Source organism: Camelus ferus, chromosome 21 (assembly GCF_009834535.1).
Source record: "Camelus ferus isolate YT-003-E chromosome 21, BCGSAC_Cfer_1.0, whole genome shotgun sequence".
Lineage (NCBI taxonomy): Eukaryota > Metazoa > Chordata > Mammalia > Artiodactyla > Camelidae > Camelus > Camelus ferus.
Window position 1 is genome coordinate 5,484,560 of NC_045716.1, and position 27,082 is coordinate 5,511,641.

Consider the following 27,082-nt stretch of genomic DNA (forward strand, 5'->3'; position numbering starts at 1 on the left):
CTACTCTCTGTCTCTGCGAATTTGGCTAAGTACCTCACAGAAGTGGAATCGTATGACATTTGCCCTTTGGTGACTGGCTTATTTTCCTCAGCATGATGTCCTCAAGTTTCATCCATGTTGCAGCGTGTGTCAGAATTTCCTTCCTTTTAAAGCTGAATAATATCCCATTGTATGTGTACACCACATTCTGTTTATCCATTCATCCTCAGTGGACACTTGGGATGCTACCATGTTTTAGCTATTATGAATGATGCTGCTATGAATATGAGTATACAAATTTCTCTTTGAGTCCCTGTTTCAGTTCTTTTGGGCATCTATCTAGAAGTGGAGTTTCTGGGTCATATGGCAATTCTGTTTAATTTTTTGAGGAACCTCCATACTGTTTTCCACAGTGGCTGCACCAATTTACATTTCCCCTAACAGTGCACAAGGGTCCCCTTATCTCCACATCCTCACCAGCACTTGTTATTTTCTGTTGTTTTGATAGTAGCCATCCTAATGGGTGTGAGGTGGTATCTCGCTGTAGTTTTATTTTGCATTTCCCTAATGGTTAGTGATGTTGAGCGTCTTTTCCTGTTCCTACTGGCCAAAACATTTACTTTAAAAGGAATAAAGTAGAAAAACAGTTTAAAGATCAGTTATTAAACAGAGGTGAGAAAATAAATGCAAAATACGAGCAGCAGTAGATTAGAGTCTAATGGTTGATTTACTTTCCCTCTCAGGCTCCAGTAAAAATGTTTCTTCGGGATGAAGGAAGCAAAGCTGTCTGCCCAGTACTGCGTTCTGGCCCCTAGGGGGCGCCCAAGAGCAAAGGACCTGGGATGGCTCTCCAAGGGATCCAAGCGTCCAAGGCAGGCCCCAGTGGCCTGTCTCCTGAGCCCCGCTGCCTCCCCCAGCGGGAGCTGTGTGGGAATTTAGAGAAGCTGGCTGTAGCAGAACCTTCTTCTAGAGCCGAGATGGCCCCACGAGGCACAACTGTCTTCAAGAGTTCACGTCCACATCTATAAAATTTACAACAGTAAACCATCCATTCATTCATCCAACTGCCCCTGTTTGCTGAGCACTGAGATCTACCTTTGCAACAGAGGATGGTCAAAATGGGTTAGGGTTCCAAGCTGAGTAAATGGTTCATAACAGTGAGCAGGAATAAACAGAAAGGTCTTCTCACCCCAAAACCCCAGTTTTTAGGGTGGGGAATGTGGCAAGGGTTGAGGAGGACAAACTTCCCTCCTCTTTGGGGAAAGGAAACAACATTCATCAAGTGTCTTCTATGAGCCTGGGTGCTAAGTGCTTTATATATATGACAGGATAACAGTTTTAGGTACTAATTAGTACTTTTCTTCTAATGCCTTGGGCAGGAGAAGGACCTCAGGGAGGAGCAGCTGTGTGGGTCCCAGACTCTGGGACCATCCTCAGTCACTGGGGTGGCTCAGCCCTGGTGGGGTTGGCAGACCTGAAATGACAGGATAATGGAGGTCTTAGTGGTGAGCAGTGCAGACAGGGCACACGGTAAAACCCAGCCTCTCTGTTCTTCCCCTACTGTGTGTATGTGTGTGCGTGTGTTGTGGGAATAGTCCTGACAATAGATAAGGCTGAATTTCTTCCTTACCTGGTAGAGTGAGGGCTCAGAGTCAAAAATAAGTTGATTTACATGTTTCCAAGGCATCGGAGTAACTGGAATTGTCATGCATTGCTGGTAAGAGTGGGAAATGTTATAGCCACTTTGGACGAGAGTTAGCAGTTTCTTATAAGCATACATTTACCACACCACCCCGCAGTCCCTCCCCTCGCCATTTGCCCCAAAGAAATAAGAACACAGTCCTTACAAAGACTTGTTCATGAATGTTCGTCGCAGCTTCATTTATACTGGCCTCAAACTGGAAAACAACACCAAATCCACCAGCAGAACAAATAAACAAATTGTAGTATTTTCCTACAATAGAATACCCTTCGACGATAAAAAGGAGTGACCTATGGATGCGTGTGACAAGATGGGTGACTCTTTCAGACATTTTACTGAGTGAAATTCCATTCAAACAAAATGCTAGAAAATGAATCTCTAGTGACAGAAAGCAGATCAGTGGTTGTCTGAAGCTGGGGTGCAGGGCGGGACTACTGCAAAAGGGCAGGGGGACCACTTTGGAGTATTGGAAATGTTCTAAACTTGATTGTGGTGGCGCTTCCACAGGCGCATACCTTCTGCAAAACCAGTCAGACTGTGTACTTAACGTGGGTGCATGTGATTGTGAGTACGCCTGAAGACTTTTGAGTTGACTCAGAGACAGATAAAGAGATGCCATGTTTTCTGTACACTGGGATTTGCATAGTGTATCAAAACCGCTACAAAGATTCATTCATTTAATCCTCACAATTCCATTGTAACATGGCAACTATTACCCTCATTTTGCAGATAAGGAAAACCACCCCCCAGGGTTTCCTCTTGACTGTCTCCTTTACTCTCCCACCACACCACACCCCACCACTTCTGACACCGAACATGCGGGGGTTCCCCCCCTTAAGGAGCAATTCTCTGGGGCACCAGCTGGCTGTCCTACAATTTTCCTCAGCTCTGACACTATCTGCCTGGAGACAGGATCAGATCCCACAGGTTAAGGGTTCAGTCCTACAAGGTTCTCCACTCCCCCCACCCCGCCTCCAGACACCAGGCCCAAGTCCAGGTTGTTAGCTGTGCTTCTGACCAACCTGCTATAGATTAGAGGCGCCCACCACCCCGCCTCAGGTTCAATGAATTCGCTAAAATGGCTCAGAGAAACATTTGACTCACTAGGTGACTGATTTACTACAAAAGGAGATGTGTAACTCAGGAGCAGCCAGATGGAAGAGAGCCCCCGGGCGAGGCCAGAGGAAAGGGCACAGAGCTTCCTTGCCCTCTCCGGGCACCCCACTCTCCCCAAATCTCCATGCGTTCACCAACCCAGAAGCTCCCTGAATCCCATATTTTGGGGATTTTTATGGTGGTTTCATGATGCAGGCATGAGCAATCATTAACTCTGAAGGATGAGGGGGATGGGACTGAAAATTCTAAGCTTCTCATCATGGCTTAGTCTTTTTGGAGGCCAACCCCCAACCAGGAGCTCACCAGAGCCACCATTAGGGAAAAAAAAAAAGACTCTCCTGTTGCTCAGGAAATCACAATGATTTTAGGAGCTCTGAGCCAGGAACCGGGGGCAGAGACCAATATATATTTTTTCTATTATCTCACAGAAATCAAGGCTTAGAGAAAACCACTCAGCTGTGCTTGGCCAGGGCATTGCGGCCACAATGCACATCTCTAACTAAGATCCCGCACAGTCGGTCGTTAGCAGCTCACTTTGCAGAAGAACCCCTGGCTGCTCTCAGGGGTGCTGAGAGCATGTCCGAGGAACAGAGCAAGTGTGGGAGACGTAGCTTCCACTCTGGGGGTGCAGACCTAGCTGGTCTGGGGGAAAACATATACAGAGACTGTGGGAGAGCTAAAGCTGTAGACCCGCACCTCTGGGTGGAACGTGTCTGGGTGGAAATGCATTCCTACTTCGGGGACAGGAGTTTCCATAAACTCCTTTGCTTCCTGCAGCTCATGCAAACCAAGTGTTTGCTCCTGGGTCACCCGGGAAGGCTGCTGCTGCCTCCTCTCTGTTCCTTTTACCCAGTGGGGTTTTCTCACACAACAGAGAGGGTGAGACGGGCATCCTGGGAGCAGGGTTGACCTCGCTCCCCTATCACTGCCCCTCCACGTCCAGGGGAGGGCTCCTCGTTCACGCATGTACTCAAGAGCTCCATGTACGAGGCAGGGTCCTAGGTAGGAGTGGGACTCCAAAGGGAAGAATAATGGTAAATCTCCCTAAAACAAACCACAGCGCTCGCTCTTCACGGAGGGGTGAGTGCTTCGTGACCCTGCGTGGTCCCAGCTTGCAGGGAGCTCACAGACCAGAGGGACAGAAGAGGACGCGTGAGGAATTCCCACCCAGAGGGCAGCCATCTGGCGAGGCTGCGCCTGACCCCACACACTCACTCTCCTGCCCACGGTTCTCTCCGCTCCCAGAGGGAAGCGCAGGGCGCCTAGCAGGGCGCTTAAATCAACAGAGGTGAGGACCCTGGGGGAATGGCCAGGGGGGAGGGTCCTGGCGGAGGTGGGGTTTCGGGGGCCAGGACTGTCAGGCTCGCCTCTGTCCCCGGAGAGTGGCCCTGAGCGGCCTGGCACACACGGGTTCTGCCACCGGGAAGAAGTCATCTGAGGCCATCCCCGCACAAGAGGTTATTGTGCAGGACATTGTTGTCGAAGCCTGAACAATTTTTTCCTCTTTCCCTTTGCCCTTCCAGTCAGAAGGGCTGTTTGCCCTTCCCTCCAGGAAGGGTGTGAAGGGGTGGAGAGCAACAGAAAAGAGTCTTCCAGGCTTTGACTTCCAAAAGCTTAACTCTTAGAGGAATAGAGAGAGCTCTGGGCATAAACAGGATGTTGGGAGGGAGGGAGGGAGGAAGAGACAGACAGAGAAAGAGAGAGAGAGAGAGAGAGCTGCTCTTGGTTCCTCCCCCAGAAAAAGTGCCTGGGTGCCTGGTCTGTGGAGACCAGATTAGGGAGCCGGAGCCTAGACCAGCATGGGGGAGTTCTGGCCTCACTCAGGCAGGACCAGCTGGGGGCGCATCACCTCCCACCTCGTGCTCTGCGGTGACCTGAGCTGGCATTGCTGCCCTGCTACAATTCTACCCTGTCGTCTTGAGCAAGCTCTTTCCCTTTTTGGAGCCACAACTTTCTCCTCCATAAAATGGGGATCATGATGGCCTCTGCCTGGCGATGTGGCTGTTGAGAGGGCGGGCAGGGAGGAGAGGGCAGGAGATCCTGGCCCACACATGCCAGCTCCTTGTCCCTCCTCTGTCCTCCCTCTCCTCTCCTTCCACGGTCTCAGTCTCTTGCTCCTCCGACCCTTGAGGACCCCAGGGGTCTCACCTAGCCTGCCCCCTCCCATTTGACTCCCTGCTCCCCCCACCACCTCCAGCCAGCCTGGCCTGGGTTCGCCCTTCCCGTCTCTGCTCATTAATTACCCATCCCTGTCACTTGTCTTCCTGTAACTTGCAGGAGCACAGGGATCTTTCCTGCTTTATTCAGGCTGCAGCCCCCGCACCTCACACAGCAGCTGGCATGCAGTAGGCACTGCATAAGTATTTGTTTAGTAAAATCTGTCAATCTGGGCAGGAAGGAGGAGGAGAGTGGAGATCAAGTAAGAAATAACCAGCAGGCCAGTCACAGCCTCTGCCGGGAGAGGGGAGACTTTCTACCAGCTGCCTTGTCCTGTCGCAGCCATGTGGGTCCCGGGGCTGGGGCTGTCCCTCTGTGTGACAGGTAAGGCCCCACTGGGACCCACAGGAGGGCACCAGGTTCAACGACTGTCCAGGGTGCTGGCCTCAGGGGAGGGTGCCTCTCCCTGCGGCGCCCAGATTTTGAGGTTGAAGGGGAGACAAGGTGGAAAGAAGTGACTGTCTTTGCATGACAGAAGCCTCCTCGCCTCCCTCCTGTCCAGAGCCACCTGCCCGGGGGCCGGAACCTGGGGTTGCTGTCCTGCTTAGAACCTCACTCATTCATTTCTTCATTATGCATCGATCAACACAGAGCTTAAGTGCTAGTAGGTGCCACTCAGCAGGGGTCCCTGACTTCACGGAGCCTAGCTGCAGTGGGGGTTAGAGACACTCGGCAAGAAGACGGTAAACAAGATCCTCACAGGTGACAAAAGCACTGTGGGAGATAATCAGGGTGGTGACAAGGGACAGTCACAGGGAGAAGCACGTGGGGGATTCTTTAGGTCAAGTAGGTGGGAAGGTTTCTCTGAGGAAGGGAGATGTGGGCTGAGCCTACGGGGTAAATGAAGGAACCTCAAAGAATAAAGTTGGTACAGAGCTGAGCCTAATGGATGAGTCGTGGGGGCGAGGGGATGGGGAATTCGGGGGTCTGGCGAGGCCTTCTATGACAGCAGGCCTGTGGACTGTGGGATGGAGCTGGCCCTGTAACCCGCGGGAGCGACAAGGTGAACATCTCAAAAAGGCCCTTCTGGCCGCTGAGTGGGGAGCATATTGTGACAGAAGCAGAGGAGACCATTGGGGCCAGTGCTGTCAGTCCCAGGGAGGGGATGGGGAGCATCCAGGGTACACGCTGGCTGTAGCACTGATGGGACTTGCTGAGACTGGGAAACCGGGAGGCACCCACCGTGGCTCCTGGGCGGGGACTGGAGGTGCTGGGGTGAGGGGTCCCCTGTGATGAGCCGGGAGGACTCGGACCGGCCGGTCGGCAGGGTGAGCCGGTGAGCCCGTGAGCTCGTGCGAAACGGACAGGCAGACACACACTCCGAGCTTGGGGTGGAGGCTGGACTCCCAGAGTTGTCGGCTCACGGTGTTTAAAGCCAGAAGATCAGCTGGGGCAGTAGGGTTTTTCCAGCTGTGGGTGGGGACCCATGTGATCCGAAAGTCAATCTAGTGGGCTACAGCCAGTGATTTTTAAACAATTAAACAGAAGAGGATTAAAAAAAAATTCAAAGTGAGTCATACATCATAAGAAAGAGTGATTTTTTTCTGTTCTCTTCCTCCCGCCCAGGGATCCTCCAGCTGTTCTCAGCGACAGGCAGCATCTTCTTGGCCTCTGGTGGGTGTCAGGAGTGGCGTTCTTTTCCGCAGGTGCCCTGTCAGTCCTTTCCCGTGTCTTCCCCTGCTATTCACATCCTTGCCCTCTGTGTGCCTGGTTCTTCTTTTTTCTTGCTTTTTTATTTTCCTCTCCAAGGGCGTCTGGTTTGAGGCTGGTTCCTTAAGGCCTAGGCCCCCCTCCCCCACCCCAAGATCTTGGCAGCACATCCGTCCTTCATCCCTCTCTCCCCCTCTGCCCACAGGCCCTGGGTGAAGCAGAGTAGTCCTCACCAGCCCTCATGTAATGGGCCCTCCACCACCAGGGGATGGAGTCAGGAAGGAAAGAAGCACACACTGAGATCTTGGGGTTCGGGGTGAAGTTTAATGTGTTCATTCATTGTTCTCTCATTCATTCGTTTTCATTACATCCAGCCCCTCTGACATGCTGGGCATGGGAAATAGATGGATGAATAAGGCTGGTTCTTTGTCCCAAGTTGCCTGGACCTGGTGATGAAGACAGACAAGCCAGAAGGTCCTTTTCTTTTCCCCGGGGGCTTTAAAAAAGAATTCTGATGCTGGTCCCAGCAAGAGACTCAGATCCTTGTTGTTGGGTGGCCTGGGCACCGGTGTATTTGAAAAGCTCCCCAGGTGGTTCTAATGTGCAGCCCTAGTTACGAGCCATGACACCTCCTACACCAGGGCAGAACCACGCTCTGAGGGCTGCGCCCTGGGAGCCCCGCCTGTGGTCCCTGGGCCCTGGCTTTCTCTCTCCCCACTGGGTGGCCTTGGCTAAGTCACTTAACTTTCAGTGACTTGGTCTTTTAATTTGCAAAACAAGCGTAGTAGTGTTTATCCTGGGGAGTCGTTGGACAGGATTCAATAAGCTAGCGGCACAGGGTGAGCGCTCAGTACACAGGTTCTATCATTATTAAGCACTAACTAAGGCGCGCTGCCTCTTACAGGAAGCCCACCCGGGATGGGGCAGAGGGAAGGGGGGATAAATGGGAAGAGTCGGGGATTGAGGGAACAGGTGGGGATGGCCAGCCTTTCAGGCCAAGAAAGCGGCTTGTGCAAAGGCCCAGAGCTGTGCGCACGTGGAGGGCCGGCGGTGCGGGGCGGCGTGGCAGAGGAGAGGCTGGGGAGGCTGCCGGTGCTGTGGCTGAGCGCCTGGGATTCGGGGGGAGCACGGGGGCAGCCATGTGGTGACCACCTCTCCCTCCCCAGCCCTGCAGCTGACCAGTGACAGCAAGACCTTCTGGAGGGTGGAGGAGGAGATGAGCTGGTACGAGGCCCTGGACTACTGCCGGCGGCACCACACAGACCTGGCCGACCTGCAGAGCACGAGCGGCTGGAGCAGCCTCGCGGCCCTCTACGCCCTCAGCAGCAGCACCGCGGCCTGGGTTGGGCTCTTCTTTGACGGGCATGTGGGTGGCCTGAGATGGTCCAGCGGCTCCACCTTCAGCGACCCAGAGTGGGGCTCCCTGCCGATCTTCGAGGACGGCCTCTGTGCCACTCTGTACTCGATAACCGATGTCCCCAGCCTGGGGGCCGCCTCGTGCACAGCTCCGAAGCCCTTCATCTGCTACTACGGTGCGTCCGCTCCTGCTCTGGGCCTGGTCCTCCTCCCAGTGGTGCTTCTCAAGAGCAGATGAGAAAGAGAGAGGGAGAGAGAGGAAGCATAGGTCTGGCTCAAGTCTTTCAGAGAATAACTGACTATTATCTTAACCCTTTTTGCTATATTCCTCTCTGCTGCCTTGTTTCTATCTATCTCCTCTGTCCCTCATTCCCAGGACCCTCAGAGAAATGGGTGTAAATCAGGGTAGACAAAAAGTAAAATCTGGAATGTTCCATCACATCTCCCGCTTCTGCTGATTAAGGATCTGGGGAAAGAGAAAAAAGAAAAGGACGGGAAAAAGGAAGGTCAGGATGGGGATCCATCTGAATCTACGCAGAAACCAGAGTCCGAGGTCTCTCTCCCCATAAAGCGCAGTGCGGCTTTGCGTCACGGGGTGAGGGGCGAACACTCACTCTCTGGGAGAACCCCTGCTTCGGGGAGGAAGGTGGGTGGGACCCTGCGCCTTCAGGCATCTCTGCAGAAAATCTATTTACTCAGTGCGCATAGTGCTGGCTGTGGGGGAACAGCACTTGATCCTTGCCCCTGTCTGGCCCCACCTCTGCCCAAGCAGTCCACGCCACTGAGCCTTGTCTTAAAGGTGCTGAGGTCACTTAGGGGATGGTAATAGACAGTACTTTCCCAGTAAAAAGTGCCAATTTATGCTTTTCTCTCAGTCAGCCAAGGCCCAGCCCAAATCTATACCACCCCACCCCCTCAACTAGGGATTTGGAGGACCAAGCTGTTGTGTCCACAGTTCTCTGCCACACTGTCTGTCACGGGGCCTTGCAATGTAGCCCAAGGTAGCTGAGGTTTGATCTTGGCATTCCCAGGCCAGTAGCGAGATTCCCATGGGCGGTGCGTGGGTGTGTGGGAGTGGGGATCCCCCTGAAGGAAGGGCTTTGTGTGCAGGGCTTTCTCTGACGCACCCTGGAGTCTTTGGACCCTGCCCAGACCTGTCCTCGCTGCATCCACTCCTCCTCATCTCTGCAAGTCCGCACACCAGCATGGCTCTTCTCGGAGTCTGCCTGGCCCCCTCTGGTCTCTTTTCTACGAGGGAACTCTTAGAATGTAAATCCCACCACTCTGCTTAAACACGTTCAGTCAGTTCTTAGCACTTAGCATCACATCCTTTTCGGAGCCAACCAGGCCCTGCTTGAGCTCTCTGGCCTGGTCTCCTGTGTCCCCAGCCACAATGACTGCTTTCTGCTCCTCAAACCCCGGGGCTGCGTTTCACCCTAGCACTGCCAGGGCTATTCCTTCCTACCTCTCAGCAAGCCTGGCTCCTTCTCACATTCTCTTCAAGAGCAAAGACCTTGCTTGTCTTATTCCTGCTCTTTCCCCAGGGCCTAGAATAGCGTCTGCCACACAACAGGTGCATACACTCTTTCTCTCTCTCTCTATGTATATGTTTATGGACTATATATGTAGGTGGAAACAAAGAAGCCTGTGTACCCTGGAGCCAGGCTTCTCCAGGCTTCAACTTGGCAGTTCCTGGTGACTGCAGACGACCCCGGGCAGCCCCTCTCCCGCCCCATAACACGTGGCCTGTTTCACAGATCCCACCGTCGAGTCCCGCACCTTCCTGGGGCCGGCTCTCAGCCTGACCACCTTTCCGAAACCAGGTACACGCCCAGGGCTTTGCCTTCCCAGGTCTGTCTGGACCAGCTGGCTCCCTGCACCCCTGGCTGGCTGTGGGGTCCCCTGGTTTTGCTGCCCCCAGCCTGCCACCCAAGCAGAGACTCAATGCCTTCGTTATTCAGCTGGCCCCCCCCGGGGGGGGCTCCACCCGGGCTGCAGCCCAGTCTTCTGATGCCCCCATTTTAGCAGCTTCGGGGGGAGGCGTGGGTAATGCATCTTCACAGGCCAGCCCCATCCGTCCGGTGAGGGGGATATTACTGCCTTTGTATGTTTAGAAAGAGTTTCTTCGTGTCTGGTGTAGAGAAATTTCAAAGGAAATGTACTGCCCAATCTGTAAAGTCGGTTCTCTGCCTGTAGGAAAACGCGGAGTTGTGAAGACAGCGCAGGCTCCCAAGGCGGGAGGACTTGCGTTTGAGTCTCATCCTGACGCTTAATAAGGCATGAGCTCGGGCAAGTCATCACGCCCCACCCTGCCCCGCCCCCGTCTCCCTTTTCTCCTCTGTAAAATGAGGTTAATCACACCCGCATCTCAGGATTAGAGCGAGGATTTTAAAAGATGATGTGTGCTACATGCAAAGCTCAGGGCTGGCGAGGACTAGGTGCTTTAAAAAGGGGCAGCTTTAAAGGATCAGTTTAGATAGGAAAATTAAGGAAATAGCAGGCAAATCTTGATGGGGCTTATGTGAGCAGACATGTGCCAGAGAGTCTGGGAGGCCCGATTTGAATCTGTGATTTCCAATTCTGCAAACAGAGGTGTTTCCTTTAACAGGAATCAGTCCCTCGGGTGGTGCCAAAGCACATCCTTTCCAAACTCCCTTTGTTCAGAATCACAGCTGCTTATGTGCTGCAGATGAGACAGGCTGTGAAGGCTGGGGTCTGGGTCTGCCTGGCTCCACTGGAGATCAGGGCCACAGAAGGTGAGCCTGGTCTGCCTTTCGTCTGGCAAGTGTGCCCTTCACCGGGCTCTCCTCTTCTCCCTGGCTGTCCCAATGCTGGGAGTATCACACACTTCCTCTATTCTGCCTCAGCCTTGGAGCCTCCTGAGAGCCGGTGCGCCAGGCACAGACCCTGGATATCACAAATGAGGCTGATTCTAAACCAGATTGTCCTATCTCCCTCATTACCTCCCCGCAAAGTTTAAGTCTACCATTTAATTGAGTGTTTGCGATTTGCATACACTGTGGAAAACCATTATATACACGGTTTCATTTACTCCTTCAACATTAAATAAATTTAGGTACCACTGTTATCCCCATTGTACAGATGGAGAAACTGAGACTTAGACTGGACTTGTAAGGCCACACAGCCAAGAGGACAGTTCTTAACCCCTGCTTTTCCTAATTAATATTCTTCCCCCTAGCTGCTGCTGGGATAGCTCATTCGTTCTCCCAGTCTGTTATTTAGTTTGCCTATAAAATTGATCAGACCTAATAGCTGAGGACCAGGGATGAGGGCCAGGGTCAAACCAGAGCTCCGTCCTGGGGGCGATGAGGACTAAGCAGGCGGAGATTCTGGACCTCAGACCTGCGGTCTCTGTGTTCTCTGCCCGCAGCTGAGGTCCGCATTGGTGGGCTGATCTTCAAGCGATTTGACCAAGAAAGGGACTGGCTGTCGGCCTTGAGGTTCTGCCGCACACACTACACAGACCTGGCCGACCTGCAGACGGTGACTGACAAGATGGGCAAGGAGGCCTTGAAATCCATCACGACTAAGGTTGAGGCCTGGATCGGCCTCTACATTGACAAGGCCTCCGGGTCTCTGAGATGGTCCAGCGACTTGGGACCCAACAGCATCCCCGCCTGGCTGCAGGTGCCCCAGTTCGGGGCAGGACTGTGTGCAGGGCTCCGCAGCTACTGGAGTTTCTCCCCCAGAGTTTCTGCGGTGATCTGCTCCTCCCTGAAACCCTTCATCTGCTTTGACGGTGCGTGATGGTCGCCCCTGCTGGCCCTCGGCCAACCAAGGCTAGGCCGGGGTGGGAGGTGGTTCTTCTTGACAGCAGGAGACACTGGGGAGAGACGTAAAGAAGTACTTCTAGACCCCGAGGGCAATGGAGTTCTGGAGCAGGCTTTATTGTAATTCTGGGGGGATCTTTAACGAATAGGACAGACCCACATCCAGCCACAGGGCTTTAGCAGTTATTACAATGGCAATTACTTACTGGGCAACGAGGAGGTTGCAAGTGTGGGCTTTGGAGTCAGACTTCATTACTTGATAGAAACAAGGTGGGCAGCATCCTCGTCCTCAGCTGGAAAATAAATTCAGCAAAATGGTACTGATGGCCCACTTGATAGGATGGCTTTGAAGAATGGGTGAGAATGAACATAAAGGACCTAACAGAGACCCCAGCACAGAGTAAGCACCCAACAGATACCACCTACTGTGTCTGTGGTTGTCACTGCACACACGTGGGACCCAGAGGCCTGCCTGGTTATTCTGGGTAATACGTGTAACGTGTTCCCCAGCACCAGGCTCCATCCTGCCTGTCCCTCCCTTCTCTCTTTTCTTCTCTTTCCTCCCTTCCTTCTTTCTTTCCGTCTGGTTTGTATCAGCTTTATTGAGATGTAATTCACATATCTTAAAATCCACTCCTTTGAAATGCCCAGTATAGTGGGATTGACTACACACCCAGGTGGTCCAGCCATCACTATCTAAAGATGTAGGGCACCTTTATCACCCCCAGTAAGAAGCTCCTCGCCCTTAGCAGTCATTCCCCATTCTCGCCCACCCTCAGCCCTGGCAACCACTAATCTACTTTCTGTCTCTGTGGATTCGCCTTTTCTTGGCTGTTTCTTTTTGTGCTTTGGGTTTGATGAGAATCATGATCCTTATGTGTAAAATAGGAACGCTGGTTCCTCCCGTGAAGAGCAGTTGTGAGGAATGAAGACTGTGAAAGGACCTATCCTGTGACAGGCGCCCTCCCGAGTTTGGCTCCTGTGAGGGGAGGCTGGTCCCTCAGTGCCTGGAGGGACTTCTCACAGGCCCCTTAGCTGTGGCAGGCCTGGGGGCTGTGTGTCCCAGCCTCGTCAGCCCTCCCCTCACTCACTTTTGGGGTTTTCTTGCAGACCCTGCCATCGGACACCGGGAGTCAGCTGAGCTCCCTCAGCTCTTCTACACGCCCTTTGCAGAAGCGGCCGCGGGGACGGCATCCAGGCCAAGTACACTGTATTCTGCTCTATATGGGTGCTCTGAGCCTGTTCTTGGCTGCATCCTGGGGTCTCCAGGGCCTGGGAAGTGGAGAGGGTGGATCCTCCCCAAAGGGCCAGGGAGGGGCCAGAAAAGAGGTGGTGACCAAGGGCCACTTATGGAGAGAGATTTCCCTGGGAACCTCTCCCTGCAACTCTGCTGGGCCAGCTGGGGTTTGGAGGCGAACTCAGTAACCATCAACCTCCCGCCTTGAACTGGGCCACTGAACTTGCAGATCTGAGGTTCAGTATCCAGAGGGTGAAGGGCACAGAGGTGCCTGTCAAACCCCTTCTGACCTGGGGCATTTCTGGAAGGAGAAATGAGGAATGAGCAGTTGGAACTACGTGTGGGGACATGGCAGGGAATGACAGTGACAGTGTCCCTGTGGCATGTTTAAATTCCTCAAACATTTTCACAGCTATTACTTCATTTTGCTTCCCAAGAGTTCTGAAGCTAACTAGGATGACTGAGGGCAAAATCACAGTTCTTCTGGCTTTTTAGATTCCTACAACAGACAAAGGTATCATTGCCTTTTCTGAGGACACAGAGAAGTTAGGGGACTTGCTCATAGTCTCAAGAGCTTTGTTAATTCCAGGGACACAAGGAAAGGCAGGTACTGTGAGCACACAAAGGAGGAGATTGTCCCAGCTCTTGTAATGATCTGAGGATTTCCTGGCGGAGGTGACTTTGAACAATGAGCAGGAGTCAGCTTGCAAAGGGGAGTGGGGGTGGAGTGGGGACTGCAGGTAGGAGTTGCAGGTGGGTCTGGGGCTCTTAGCGCTGAGTGAGGAGGCCCAGATCCTGCAGGAGTGGGGGCCCTGAGCTATTAAGCAGCGTTGGGGCCGGTGTCTGTGGTCAGATTTGGTTGAGAAGGTGGGTGAGCACCTGTCTTCTGCTTCCCATCAAGGTCTCACCTGGCTTGCTGGAGGCCCAGGCCGTACCTAACGGGCTCAGGAGGCCCTCTCTGCTCAGGCCTGTCTGCTATGGGTGTGCAGGGCCGGGCCTGGGAGAACCGCCCGGCAGCTTCCAGGACCCGGGAGCCGCGGCCGGACGCCGGGTGCCTCCCGCCGCTGGGCGCCCGGCGGTCCCGGGAGCCCCGCACTCCTCCCCTCGGCGCTCGACACACAGAGTGCTCGGCCCGGGTCCCCGGGACAGCGGCCCCCACGGAAGCTCTCTGTGTGCCGTAGGGCCCCGCGCCAGCCCCGCGGGCGCCTCGCACGGCCAGGCTTCGGCGGCGGGGCTCCCGCAGCGAGTCAGCACGGAGCCCGCCGAGCTCGACCCTGGCACCGGCGTCCCCCGCGCTTCTGCCTCCGCGGGCCCCGCGGCGCCCCAGCACCACGGGACGGCGGCCCCGAGCCCTCTGGCCAACCCCGCGTCCTCGGGGGTCAGCGCGGCCCCCAGGGGAGGGCCCTGGACCCCGCCGGTCACCGCCCAGGGCGCATCCTTCCGCCCCGCGGCCCGGGCCTCCCCGGGGACCCCCGCCCCGAGTCCAGCGCCCCTGGGGAGCCCCTCGGTCCCCCGGGAAGTGACTAGCATCCCTCTGGCCCCAACTTCGAGCCCTGCTCCAGGCCCCGCGCCCCCGGAGGACCCCGTTCCCAGGCGCGGGCCCGAGACGCCGCGGGAGGCCGCAGGGAGACCCTCGCTCGGCTTCCCCCGCGGAGCCTCAGCTCCCCCCGGGGGGACCCCGTCCAGCTGGGCCCGCGGCCCCGAGCCTCCGCGGACCGAAGAAAGCACCTCGGAGCCTCCCGGCTCAGGGAGCTCAGCTGCGCCCCACGAGTGGGCAACCCCGAGCCAGGCCTCGCGCCCGAAGGCAGCTGGGAGCCGGCCAGGGCCCGAGACAGGTGCCCGCACCCCGCCGGCCGCCGCGCGCCTGCGTTTGGAGACCCCGTCCGGGCGGGCCCAGCGCCGGGCCCTCTTTTGGCTGGAGAGGTCTGAGGGTCAAGGATTGAAACGTTGGCTCTTCTACTTACTGTGTGGCCTTAGGCAAATTTCCTAAGCGCTTGGAAGTTCATTTTTCTCATCTTTAAAGTGAAGAAAACGCCAATGTTATGAGGTATCTTTCAGTGCCTGGCACCTGGCAGACATTCATAAATGGTAGTTATTACTATTCTAATCTGAATTCAGTAGTGAGATGTTTAGAGATTCACTCAGTCTTCCATCTTTGTCCTTACCTTGTTCAATAGACTGGGCTGGCTTCATTTTCATTTTATTCATTATTAATGACCATGAATGATCACAAGGATTAATTATTGAGATTGTATTGTCTTACAGGGCAGGGGCTGTTTTACGTCTCTGTACCTTTCCCAGGACTAAAATAGTGTTTTGCACATTTGCAGATGATTTAATTCAACAATCATTTCCTGAGTAGCTGTTTTGAACAAGGCAGTGGATACCAAGATGAGCAGAACCCACTTCCTGTTTTTAAAAGAGCTTAGTACAATCAGGATGGTCTGATAAATGCTACCCCAGAAGTGTGAACCAAGAGCCTTGGCAGGAAAGTGACTCCTTCATTCTGCCTGGAAAGGTGGTGGTAGTTGGATGAAAGGTAACGGAGGATTTCGTCAGGCAGCAAAGACTAGAAGGTTCTTCCTGGCAGAGGGGACAGCATAGGCAGAGATAGGCAGATGTGAAAATGTGCGGGATAGGAAAGACAAGCTGTCTGATGTGACTGGAGTGTAGGTCACCTATCTGGGAAAGAAGTGGCAAGGGAGGAGAGGAAAGAGGTGGACTGAGGCCAAATTCTGAAGGACTGGATCCTGCAGTCGGTGCAGCTCTCAGAGGCTTCTAGTAAGTGAAATGCTCAGATCTGTCGTTAATGCAAGCAAGGTGGTTATAATGTCATGGGACAATGCCCGTGTCAGGATGCTAAAGGAAAAATGATGATTCAACGTTACACATGTGACAGTCACAACAACACTGAAAGGAAGCGTCAACCTATGCTTAGCCAAAAAGATGGGAAGGAAATTTGTGACAATGTTAATGGTTATATTTCGGTAACTAGAATATCAGTGTTTCTCTGCTGCCTTTCTGTATTTCTGGACTGTACAAATTTATTCATTTGACTAAAGAAATTTACAATGCTTTGGGTGGGGAGAGAAGGGGACACTTGGAGAGGAGACACAGGAAGTGCACGTGTGGCAAAGAGGCTTGCATAGTCTGGATGAGTGGAACCAAAGCCAGATCTGGAGCACTGGAGAGAGGAAGGACTTGAGAGAACAGATTTTACATCATTTGCAAGTGACATTAACTGAAGAAATATATATAAACACATTTTTAAAAATGCTCAGCTCTGTTCATTGAATCATACAAATGCAAATAAAAGCAAGATGCATTTAAAATTTTTATTTTTTTACTTACCAGTTTGGCAAAGATTTGGGGTGATAATGCCGGTAAGAATGAGAAAATCAGTGCTCTCAGACACTGAATAGCACGGTCAACTGGTGCTACCATCCTGGCAATGCGTGTCAGTTCTGAAATGTGCATACTCTTTCACACTGAAGTTCTGCCCTTGGAAATTTATTAAGGAAATAATAGTATAGGGTGCACACACACATATATACATATCCTCCACGCACAAGTTGTTTATTGCAGCATTGTTTATTACAGTGAAAGACTGGAGGCAATCTAATGTCCATTGAAAGCAGATTGATACGGTACATTCAATGAAATACAGCCTTTAAAGGGAATAGGGTAGATCTTTATGCATTCAAATTAAAAAATTCAAGTATGTGAAGGATATTCTCTAGCAAACTCTTAATAGTGGCTGTCCCTGGCTGGGTCAGGGATGGGCGTACTTTTGGCTTAAATATTTTACAATATACCACGAAAAATTATGGTTATTTCCTTATTTGAAAAAAAAAAAAGACATCTGCAAGGCACTGACAGGACTTTGGTGACTGAACATGAGAGCAAGGGAGAGGGAGTAGGGGAGCAGCTGGGGCTGTGTGGGGTCTGGCTGGAGAGCCCCAGGAGATGGGCGACCACATGGGGGGTGAGGAGGTTGCTGGGGGAGACTGAGCTTGGTTATGGAATGTGTACTTTGAGGTGCTATCCCTTGATGGAGGTGTGTGTGTGGGGGGTCCCTGGGTGCCATGGTGGGGGCTTTGTGTAGCTGGCAGACAACCTAAGGGCACTGGGCCTCTTGGGGTAGGAAAACATTCAGTCCTGATAGCCGGGACTTTGTGAGAGATGATGGTACAGCTGGGTGTATGCACCTCTGGCCGGGACTGAGCTTCCCACACTGGAAGCTCCCGCAGGTCGGTGGCTGCCCAGGCCTGTCTGCTGGCTCAGAGGCAGTCCGCAATCTCAGACCGCTGTGCTCCTGGCTGTATTTGCAGTAACTCCTTTATTTCCCCCTCCTGTAGCTGTGACCAGTGAAAGCAGTGACACCGATGGGAGAGAGACAGCTACTGCCACTCAGGCCCAGCACTGGAGCTCATCTGATCACCCAGATTCTAAAGAAAAAACGCCAGCGCCACAACCAGGTAACTGCTTCTGGTTACCAAGTTCCCACTCTGCACAGCCAAGCAGTTAAGTCTGGACAGCCAGTCCTCAGCACAGGGCACTCAAGCCCTTTTTATGAAAGTCAGCGTGGAATGTTGGGAAGGGAACAAGGATGCGGACTCTAGAGGTAGCTCTCCGACTCCTGGGAAAGCTCAGGGAGCAGATTTTCTCACTTCAGAATCTCCGATCTCATCTGCAAACGGAATATAGTGAAAACTACTCTGCCTACATCACAGGGTTGTCTCAAGTACCCCAGGAGATAATTCTGCAAAGCTACTTTATAAACTATAAAATGCTATACAAATACAAAGTTCCCCTGATTCCAGTGCTCATGGCCAAAGGCTGAGCTTGTTCACAGGCTTAGAGAACTTAGGTGTTTTCTGGGATAGAGCTGGCCTTTATAAATGTGGGCCCAGGGAGAGGTGACTATTTCTAGCATGGTGTGGAACCTCTACTCAACAGACTTATTAAAAGGAAGGCAGAAAATACAGAAGAAACAGAACTGCCCGAGGGTGGCCCAGAAGTGGGAGGAGAGCCAGCCGGTACTCCATGCATGAGACTCTTCTGTCTGCCATTAGCTGGTTGGGGCTGAGCATTTTTCTGGCCAGCAATTTCTTTCTTCTTTTTGAAATCCTAAATCACCATGTGATGATCGCACTGTGGTGTCCAATGGGCTCTCCTGACTGCTAAGAGATTGAAGTTTTCCAGTGACAGTGGGGTAATTTCCCCTGAATCAGGTAGCACTTTGTTTTTCAGGGCAACTCTTTGGCATCCTGAAAGCAGATTTTATCATCCCAATTCTGATGGACCCAGAAGACATGAAAGATCAATTTTTGAGTGAGGTGAGACTTCTGTCCACTTCTAATTTTGATCAGTCAAATGACTTGGTAATGCAGAGCATTACTGTCAAAGCCAATTTATGAGGATGAAAAGCTTTGGAAAATTAGCTCATCTGTTCCCACTGCCATCATTCTGGCCCATGGTGACAGGCTGGTTCATGTGCTCAGATCTTTTCTGACTCTTTCCAACATTTTTCCTGAGCTCTTAAAAAAAAAAAATCAATACAGCATAGTCAGAAGGACCTAAATTTGGGTCTTGGCTTCGCACTTATTAGCTATGTGACCTTGAGCAAGTCACTTAATCTTTCTGAGCCTCAGTTTCCTCATGAATCAGGAACAATATGGTTGGTATTATGATTAAATGAAATATTCCATAAAAAGTGCTTAGCAAATTATCTGGCACATAGTAACTCCTCAATAAATATTAGCTATTATTATTATCAAATTACTGTTCTGAATATACATTTGTTCCAGGCTCTCCCCCCTTTCTGTTCTTTTAAAGTATTATGAGATAGGAGACTGTGAAGAGGAAGCATTGTTCCTAAATATTGTGACAAAAACCTCAAGCTGATTTTCGAATATGTCCTAAAGACACATTTTTCATTGATATAAGATAATAATCATACGATGTCAGAGCCAGAGAGTTCTTCATGGGCCATCTAGCCAAAATCATGATTTTACAGACAAGGAAACGGGTTGGCATTGATCTGGTAGCTTACTGCAACTTACTTATAGGCCAAAGAAATAGCACCCAGGCAATTCATTCTAAAATCTCACAAACTGAAGTTCCTAGGAAGAAAGGTGGTGTGGGGGTGCACATGCCAGTGCACACGCGTGCCTGCCAGGTAGTGGGGAGGGGACTGGAGAGCTTTTGGTGCATTTTGCTATTGAAGGAAGAACAGGGGAAAATGATGCAATTTGGCATCTGATAAATTTTTTAGTAAACATTCCAGTAATAAGACTGCAGTGCTGAGTTACAGTATTAAGTCTACAAAAGTCAAGAACTTTTTTTTTTTGGCAGAGGAGTGGGTACCAAACCAGAAACCATTTACCCTTTGTTTTAAATTAAAGCCAATAATGGGAAAGTTGGGGGCAAGACGGGGAATTCCGTCTTCTGGTCACCTTTGTTGGGATATGTCTACCATATATTAATGGAGAGAATTTGTACCTCACGGATTTAAAGAATGGAACTGGCCGAGACAAGGTGTGTGTGTGGGAAGGTAGAGTATATATTATTAGTTTCAGGAGCACTTAAAATTCCAAATAGAAGGCAAAAATAAACAAACAAACAAACAAACAACCCACCTATTATAGTCAACTTATCCAGTTTCGTGGATGGGGACAGAGGAAACTTTACAACAGACACAGTGCTCAGAATGAGACACGGATGAGCGGCTGAAGGCAGAATCCCCTGAGAAAGTGTCAGCCTGGGCCCACGCCTTAGAGAGGTTCCATTTAACTGTTCAGTGGTGGACCGAAAGGGGCAGCCCTACTCTTATTTTTTCGAGATCCCAAGTGATTCTGATGAGCAGACAGGAATGATGACCCTGATTAAGTCATGTTCCATTTAACTGTTCAGTGGTGGACCGAAAGGGGCAGCCCTACTGTTATTTTTTCGAGATCCCAAGTGATTCTGATGAGCAGACAGGAATGATGACCCTGATTAAGTCATTTGTTTTCGTCTCCTTGGTCATTAAACAATTTTTTTTTTCTTTTTGGGCTGGACGTGTGGTGGGACCAGGGCGGCCTACCAAGCTGCTCTCCGTACTTTCCTACTGGTGAGGGTGCTAATGACAGAAGGCAGGCAGCTGGAGGGAGCCTAGAAAAATAAAGGGTGTGGCAGGACATGAAGAGTGTACAGGTGGACAGTTTAGGGCTAAGATGACTAGGAGGTCACAAACTAGCATCAACATTTTTTCTTTCTTTTTTGATGTTTCAGATCCAAGAAGCCTTGAAGCTTACACTGGGTCATGAGCAATTCAGATTGAAATGGGTCGGCTTTGAAGTGAACAAAAAATAGCACGAGTCTGCTGATCTGGGGTGCCCTCACACAGGATAGTATGTTCGTGCTAGCTCTTTGACCTACGTCTCAGTAGTTTTCACCTGCAATTTGGGAAACTGTAAGACAGTTTTTAATATTAAAGTATACCTTCAGAATAATGTTCCTGCGTAACATTTTGTTTCTGGTTTTCCTCCAAGTGTCCTAATCACCCAGATACATGCTACAAGTCAGACAGCCAATAGGTCAAATACAGTAGCAACTTTAGTCTGAAATGTTTAAAGTTAAAGTTTATTTGTATTCTTTGTAGGAATATCAATAAAAGACCTCAAACGTATCTATATCTGTACATGTACAAGAACCGTCAAAAATTATTCACAGAACAAAAATAAATCTTCTTTTAGAACAAACCCAGGTAATGAAATGCAGATATGGATCTCACATATGGAACAATCTAAGTGCTACTAGCACAAAAATATGGCTTTAAAAATAAAATAAAATCTTGGGTTTTGTTTTTCTAAGGTGTATTTCTCTTTCTTGAAATAAAAAATAAATTATTTAGAGCTATCATTGTAAAATAGTCATGTGTATTATTAACACACTCTTATTAAGGCCCTGGAGATGCAAAACAAAATCAAATTTAGAAGGTAAGTTCCTCACAGGTGGGACTCAGGTTAATGTGCTGCTGTCTGCTTGAGTTAATTTCAGTGTAACTAGGAAATGTCTAAGCACCAGTCACAATTTAACCTTCACTATTTATTTCAAATTTTCTGCAGAATAGTGGTCATTGAGTCAATTAGTATTTAACCTTTCGGTGAACTGGGAATTGAAATTTTTCCCTTGGGAGTTTAAAAATGACACAAGTACGATATTTATTTTTAAATATTTGTACCCTCACACAGATAATCAAGGCCCCTAACACACAGCTTCTGTGGAAATCTCTCTACAACAGATAAACTGGTTTAAGTCCTGAACTAAAACATTTCCTAGGGGAAGACAAGGGCACTGAAAGATGAGAAAGGAGCAGGAATTTAAAATGCATGCTGAACGATGGGCAAAAATGACCACTTTGCTTTCCTTGGTTGGCTCACCACCAAGCCTTGCTGGGCTGGTTACTCAAACACCTGAGGGCTAACTGATCAGGAATCAAAGCTACTTCCTTCTGGATCCTCTCAGATCAGAGATATTCAACTTTCTCTCTATGATTCCCCAAGGTACCAATAATGATATCAAGGGTTCTGGAGACAATGTCAAACCAAATCAATTTCAAGTTTAACTTATATGTACGTGTAACACATACAGTACATTTTAAAGAGGAAGGAACCACATCTAACAAAAGAAAGCATAAAAATCTAAAAAACTCAAGGAAATTTGGGAATCACTGCTCTATAAAATGGACTCACATTCTGAAAAAGAAAGTCCTAGGAATTGTGTGTTTTGTCGGGGTGTGCAACAGGATCGGTTTCCTGGAGCCTCTGGGCCGTGGAGAAGGCTGCTGTGTGTCAGCCGCCTTCTGGATCATGTAGCTTTCTTAGGTTCTTTCACTCCTCATAAGATATTTATTCTCTCATGCAAATTTCATCACTTTTGTCCTTCCTAAACTCAAGCACAGTCATAACTGGGTCATGACAGGAGAATGCTTCTAGAACTAATAACAGTCACTCAAATACCAAAAGAGATTCTATTTAAAATTCAACACACCAACATATCTTGCTTTTCAAAAAACTAGTAAAAGAGGTCATTTCGATTGACATATTGATGAAAAAAGAGTCTTGAAGCTCTTGGCCCGAAATTCTTGGCCTTCTGGTAGGGGGTAGGAAAGAAGCTATTTACTGTGGAAGTGAGCAGGAGATTTCACTACTAGACTTGAGAAAGGGAAAGGGATGCAGAGAAGGAAGCCCCCTTTGTCTCCCACTGTCTGTGGGAGAAGGTGCCCCCCAGTGGTGGCGCCGACAACACAGGGAGGGTGTGGCCTGGGCTGAGCTGGGCCCAGGAACAAGTCTAGTCTGGTGTCCACTCCATCAGGGTCACACGGGCCTTAGGTAATCCCAAAGAGGCTTCCTTCCCCAAGTTCAGTCCCACAACCAGCCTTCTCAGAAACTCCAAACTGGAGACAACTAAAACTAAATCCAGGTGGAAGGTGGAACTAATTGTAATCAAACTCACTTGATGGAAATGGTCTCGCTCTGGGGCTTCCGAAAAGGAATGGCTCTCAACCCAGTGCGCCTCGGAGGGTCGGCAGAACTACAGATACATAAACAAAGACCTGAAAAACTTTACTCAAGTTAATTCTCAAGGGCATACAGCAGTTGTAGACACAAAATTCTACTCTTTCTTTCACTGTCCAGTGAAAGGCAGAAGCAGACCAGAGAAAGCTAATTCTGACCAACTCAATACCAAGTGAAAAAGGCCCAATGTTCCAGCAGCACTGTCACCTCACTCTGCCACATTTCCCTGACCAACAGACTGCCCTGACTTCAGCAGGACCTCGGGGATAGTGCCTGGAACACAGCAAGTGCTCAAGGGTTTGTCACTGTCACCCAGTTAGAATCTCCCCCCGTCACAGCTTGCACTGCAGAGACTCAGGGTCTATGATGACCTGATGGAAATGTCACTCCTTTTGGCAGCTTCGGCTCAGGAAGCTTATTGCTCCAGTGATAATGACAGTGAAATAGCAAGCTCTTTTCCTAAATCCTACCAGCATTGTTCTTGTTCACGGCCACGTCTGGTTGCCAGCCAGACAAGCACTTTGCAAGCCCTTCACCTGAATTCCAAATTCCATTCAGCCCTGGTCTGTGCCGCACCCGTCTGTGCTGTGATGTGCTGGGTGTCAGGAGTGCAGGACGTGGCTGTCTTCTCTCACTCCTTTTTTGTCAACTATGCACCTCCTCCCAGCAAAACAGGGCTAGGTACTTACTAGGGCTGAAGAAAAGCCAATTAAGCAATACCGCCATAAAAATTATCATCTGTTGCTGCCTTCTTCCATACTTAAAAAAAAGTATCTTTCAGGATAAGATCTCTACAGATTGCAGCATTCTTTAAAGAAATCCTCAGAAGAGTATTTGGATAGGAATAAGCTCAAAGGATAATCTAAAATTTAACATCTGGCAACTACACTGAACTTGTAGCTTACTTCTAACTTTATTTACTCTCTTTATTCAAGACGACCTGGTAATAGAGGGCTGCACAATCTATCCAAACGTTTTGGGCATTTAATCTTCCAACAGAGGCAGCCCTCTAAGGTGCTCCCATGATGCTGGCAAGATATGCCTGTGTCCATCATAAACATATTTGATTTTTGGTGTCTCCCCAACCCTCCAATATAGTCTCTCAGCCCTCTGTCATCCATAGCCACCACCTGAGAGCTTCCAAACTTCAACGCAAGACGTCACCCATGTTACATACTTAAGGCCACTGAAACTGACCATTCTTTTACCAGGTTTCTGAAGGCTTTTACAAAGAATGAATTAAACATGGCTAGAGCTGAGAACAGCTGCAAACAAGAACAGATCTATGTTTACATACCCTCTTCTGCAACAAAGGGCACTCCTTCCTTCAGAATTGGTAATGTTTTTTTCCTACTAAAATAAGTGATTTTGGCCACCGTGCACCCTCAGCTTGGAGGGAAGAGATAAGAATCTGTAAAATAATCATCCAGGGTCAAGAAGCTCCCCAAAACACGTGGGCATGGAGCCTGCAGATCAGACAGCCACCAGGACAGCCCCTGTTTTAGATCTCTGGCTGGCAGAGGCGGGGGTGTTACAAAGGGAAATGTTTTCACAGGTTGTGGGGTGGGGACCACGGTGAGGCTGCTGAGACGCAAGGTCCAACACAGAGATCCTCCTGGTGCTGAAGAGGTCGGGATGCCAGCCTGGGGTGTGGGGACAAGGGACGCTCGGTTCTCTGTTGGGGCTTCACCCAAAAGGGGACATAATAAAAGTTCCTTGTCCTCTTATAAATATTCTGTTATGTGGAAACACTAGCTCCATGCATATGGCTTTCTCAGGTCTTTTTTTTTTTGTTGTTGTTTAACCCTCCTCTCCCCTTTTCCTTTTTAAAAAAATTCCTTTAAGTTTATAATTTAAAATAAACATCCTTAACTTATTGGAGAAATGTTGTTTCTCAATATGAACAATTGCTTAGATCTTGCTTAAAGAGATTCAAATCCCTTTTAACATTATATCTGACAGCAGAGAAGGCAGGAACTTTTCCTATTTGTGCAGTCGTATGTACATCTGTGTGGATATATATATGTATATATACTTGTATATGTAATGTCTGCTTAACTTGTAACATTCCATACTTCTGGAAATCAAGGTTGCATTCAAGATGACATTTCACACCTCTGGGAAAAAGGAAGCAAATTAGTTTCCATGAAGGTTTCTGTCCAACAATAAAGCCAAGGATGACAACTAGTGAAACTGGGTTATTATTGCCAAATCTGCAAAGAGCATGGGAATAAAAACTGGAATGTGCTGACCTTGCACTTCTAGTATTTTATTTTTTTATTAAGAGTAATCATGACTTTCAAGAGAGCAATGCTTCAGATGTGGATTTCTTTTCCAAATTTTACTGAGATTAGAGGAAGGAGCAATTTAAAAGTTAAAGACTGAGAAAAAAATTACCCTGCCCAGAGATTTGCTAGTACACTGGATAAAATCTTTATCCCAAACAAAAATGATGACTTACAAATAGAAAAAAAAAAATCAGTAGGAAATATTCAGAGATTTTGGCTATGGTATGGTTAGCCCTTTTCTGTATGGAAGAAAGGGTGTATATTTCAGATGGCTTATGGACAGCATATTTGAATAACCTCTCCAGGGGAGAGTAAACCCTGTTGGTGATGGCTGCTCCCACATGGGGAAGGAAAGGGCAGTGGGTGTGTGAAGATGAAGATGGTATACAGAGACACAAATATTTATAGTGTTGTAAACTCTAAAGAGGAAAAAGAACACCCTTTATTACAACTGGGGTTAAAAAAAAGCCCCCTATCTAAAATGGAAAACTCCCATCTGCTACAGACAGAAGGAAATGAACACGAACAGGAATTCCATTAGAAATGACTCCTCAAGTTCAGTTTTGATGCAACAGCTCTTATCTGTGTCCTCTGGAACAGTGTATCCCCAAATCAGATTAGCTGTCCACCCAGAACTAGTCTTGGTTGATCAATGGGATAAACTATTTTGTTTGGATCTTGGTATTCGCACCTTTTCCTAAAGGACAAGGGAACCAGAGTGGGGTTTTTAAACTGGCAGATGAATCCCTGAAAAATTCATTCCAGCCATGTCCTACTGTGGTCTGCGTGCTCGATCTGACAGACTCGTGGTCTCTACCTACTGAGCGCCGGGCTCGTCTCTCACTCACAGGCGCTTCCTACTCTGCCTCCTCTAAGAACTGCAGTGCTTTCAATGAGAGGACAACAATCATAAAAATAGCAATAGTTAAAAAGGTAATCTACATTATTAACTTCCTTTGGGTATATTACAGTGGTCTTTTCTGTACATGGCCCAGAACTAAGTATTCCCTATGTACACAGAGACACGGGGGGAAAGCGTCGACCTTGTAAGTCTCAGCCTTATGCCCTGAAAGACAAGGTTCCTTTCTCCATTCGAGAGCTTCTCGCCACCCTGCTGTTCTGAAGTAGCAACGTTCTGTAAACCTGGCGGGGCTGGGGAGAGGGCTGGGGGGAGGAGAGCGGGGACACTTCCTTCTGCCTCCTCCCGCAGTCTGTCTATTCACAAAGCCCGTCAGCAGCTGCTGTTTTTGAATTCACCATTCTCCGTGATGGAAAGCTTGGTGGGGTTGGTGGGGGAGATGCCATTGCGGACCTGCATGCTGTACCGCTCCTTCACTTGCGTCAGCGCGCTCATCAGTCTGGTGTTGGCCGAATCCAGCGACACGATCCGTTTTTCCTACAACACACCAATCATGGCTTTATTCTGGCTCCAGGCAGGCAACCACACCGTAACACTCTAGTGAGTGACTGTTCTAATGCTTTCTATCCAACAGCAGTACACGTGATGCTTCCCAGACAAATGGAACGTCTCTGCCTCTTTCTGCACCCTAGTCAGGCCAGCTTCCCGTGAGCTCAATGGGTCTGTGTTTATTTTCTCTCTTTTTTCCTTTCGGCATAGAAGTATTTGTTATTAATCATCCCTCGGGACCCTATGACATGGCGTAAAAATGACACCGTGTGTTACTTAAGGCTATGAAACAGAGGTGTCAAGCTGCCTTACTGTATTAAATACTTTGGGTCAAAACCAAAACATGGGAATTAGGTGGTAAAGAAAGAAGCACCAGAGGTTTCATTTCACAGAGGAGAAGTGCATGTGATCTATGGGTTCTTAGCCCCCAAAGAGGGCACATGGGTCACACTGGGGAAGAAGTCACATTGTGCTCAGAACTGAAACAATACATGGTGGCAGCTTATAGTCACCAACAAAGTGAGGATGCAACAGCAAGAGGGGAGAAGCAGCCAGAAGCTCAGACTGAGGAGTTATCTGAATGTGGGGAGGGAGATGTGGCCGAGGGGGGATGCCAAAAACAGAACACATGGAAACAAACAGAGAACACAAGCTCCTTGACTCATTCCAGCTCAGAGGTACTCCAGGGAAGCTACCCAGTGAAGAGACTGCTTTCATTTTACTTTTGAGTCTTGGGGGGGGGGGAAGCCTTAGAACCAATATTTTGGAACCATAC

General features: G+C 49.6%; 2 protein-coding genes across 10 annotated transcripts in view; one reads left to right on the plus strand and one right to left on the minus strand.

Moving 5' to 3' along the window:
* The first annotated feature begins 6,246 nt into the window (after positions 1–6,246).
* LOC102503851 (putative C-type lectin domain family 20 member A) lies at positions 6,247–20,544 on the plus strand. The gene is made up of 8 exons (XM_032464751.1): positions 6,247–6,282; positions 7,791–8,196; positions 9,778–9,843; positions 12,922–13,014; positions 14,230–14,883; positions 17,407–17,526; positions 18,302–18,387; positions 20,324–20,544. The coding sequence occupies exons 1-8, from the start codon at positions 6,247–6,249 to the stop codon at positions 20,402–20,404; spliced, it is 1,542 nt and encodes a 513-aa protein (XP_032320642.1). The 3' UTR covers positions 20,405–20,544.
* Positions 20,545–20,657: 113 nt separating this feature from the next.
* The window catches only part of RASAL2 (RAS protein activator like 2), a 303,510-nt gene continuing 297,085 nt past the window's right edge, over positions 20,658–27,082 (minus strand). For 7 of the 9 annotated variants that reach the window (XM_006187285.3, XM_006187284.3, XM_014561395.2 and 4 more), the window contains one exon: positions 20,896–26,295. In XM_006187285.3, coding sequence (XP_006187347.1) covers positions 26,131–26,295 — 165 coding nt within the window. In that variant the 3' untranslated portion in view covers positions 20,896–26,130. Of the gene's footprint in view, positions 26,296–27,082 lie in introns of all 9 variants that reach the window. The other 2 variants (XM_014561394.2, XM_014561393.2) reach the window with 2 other exon arrangements.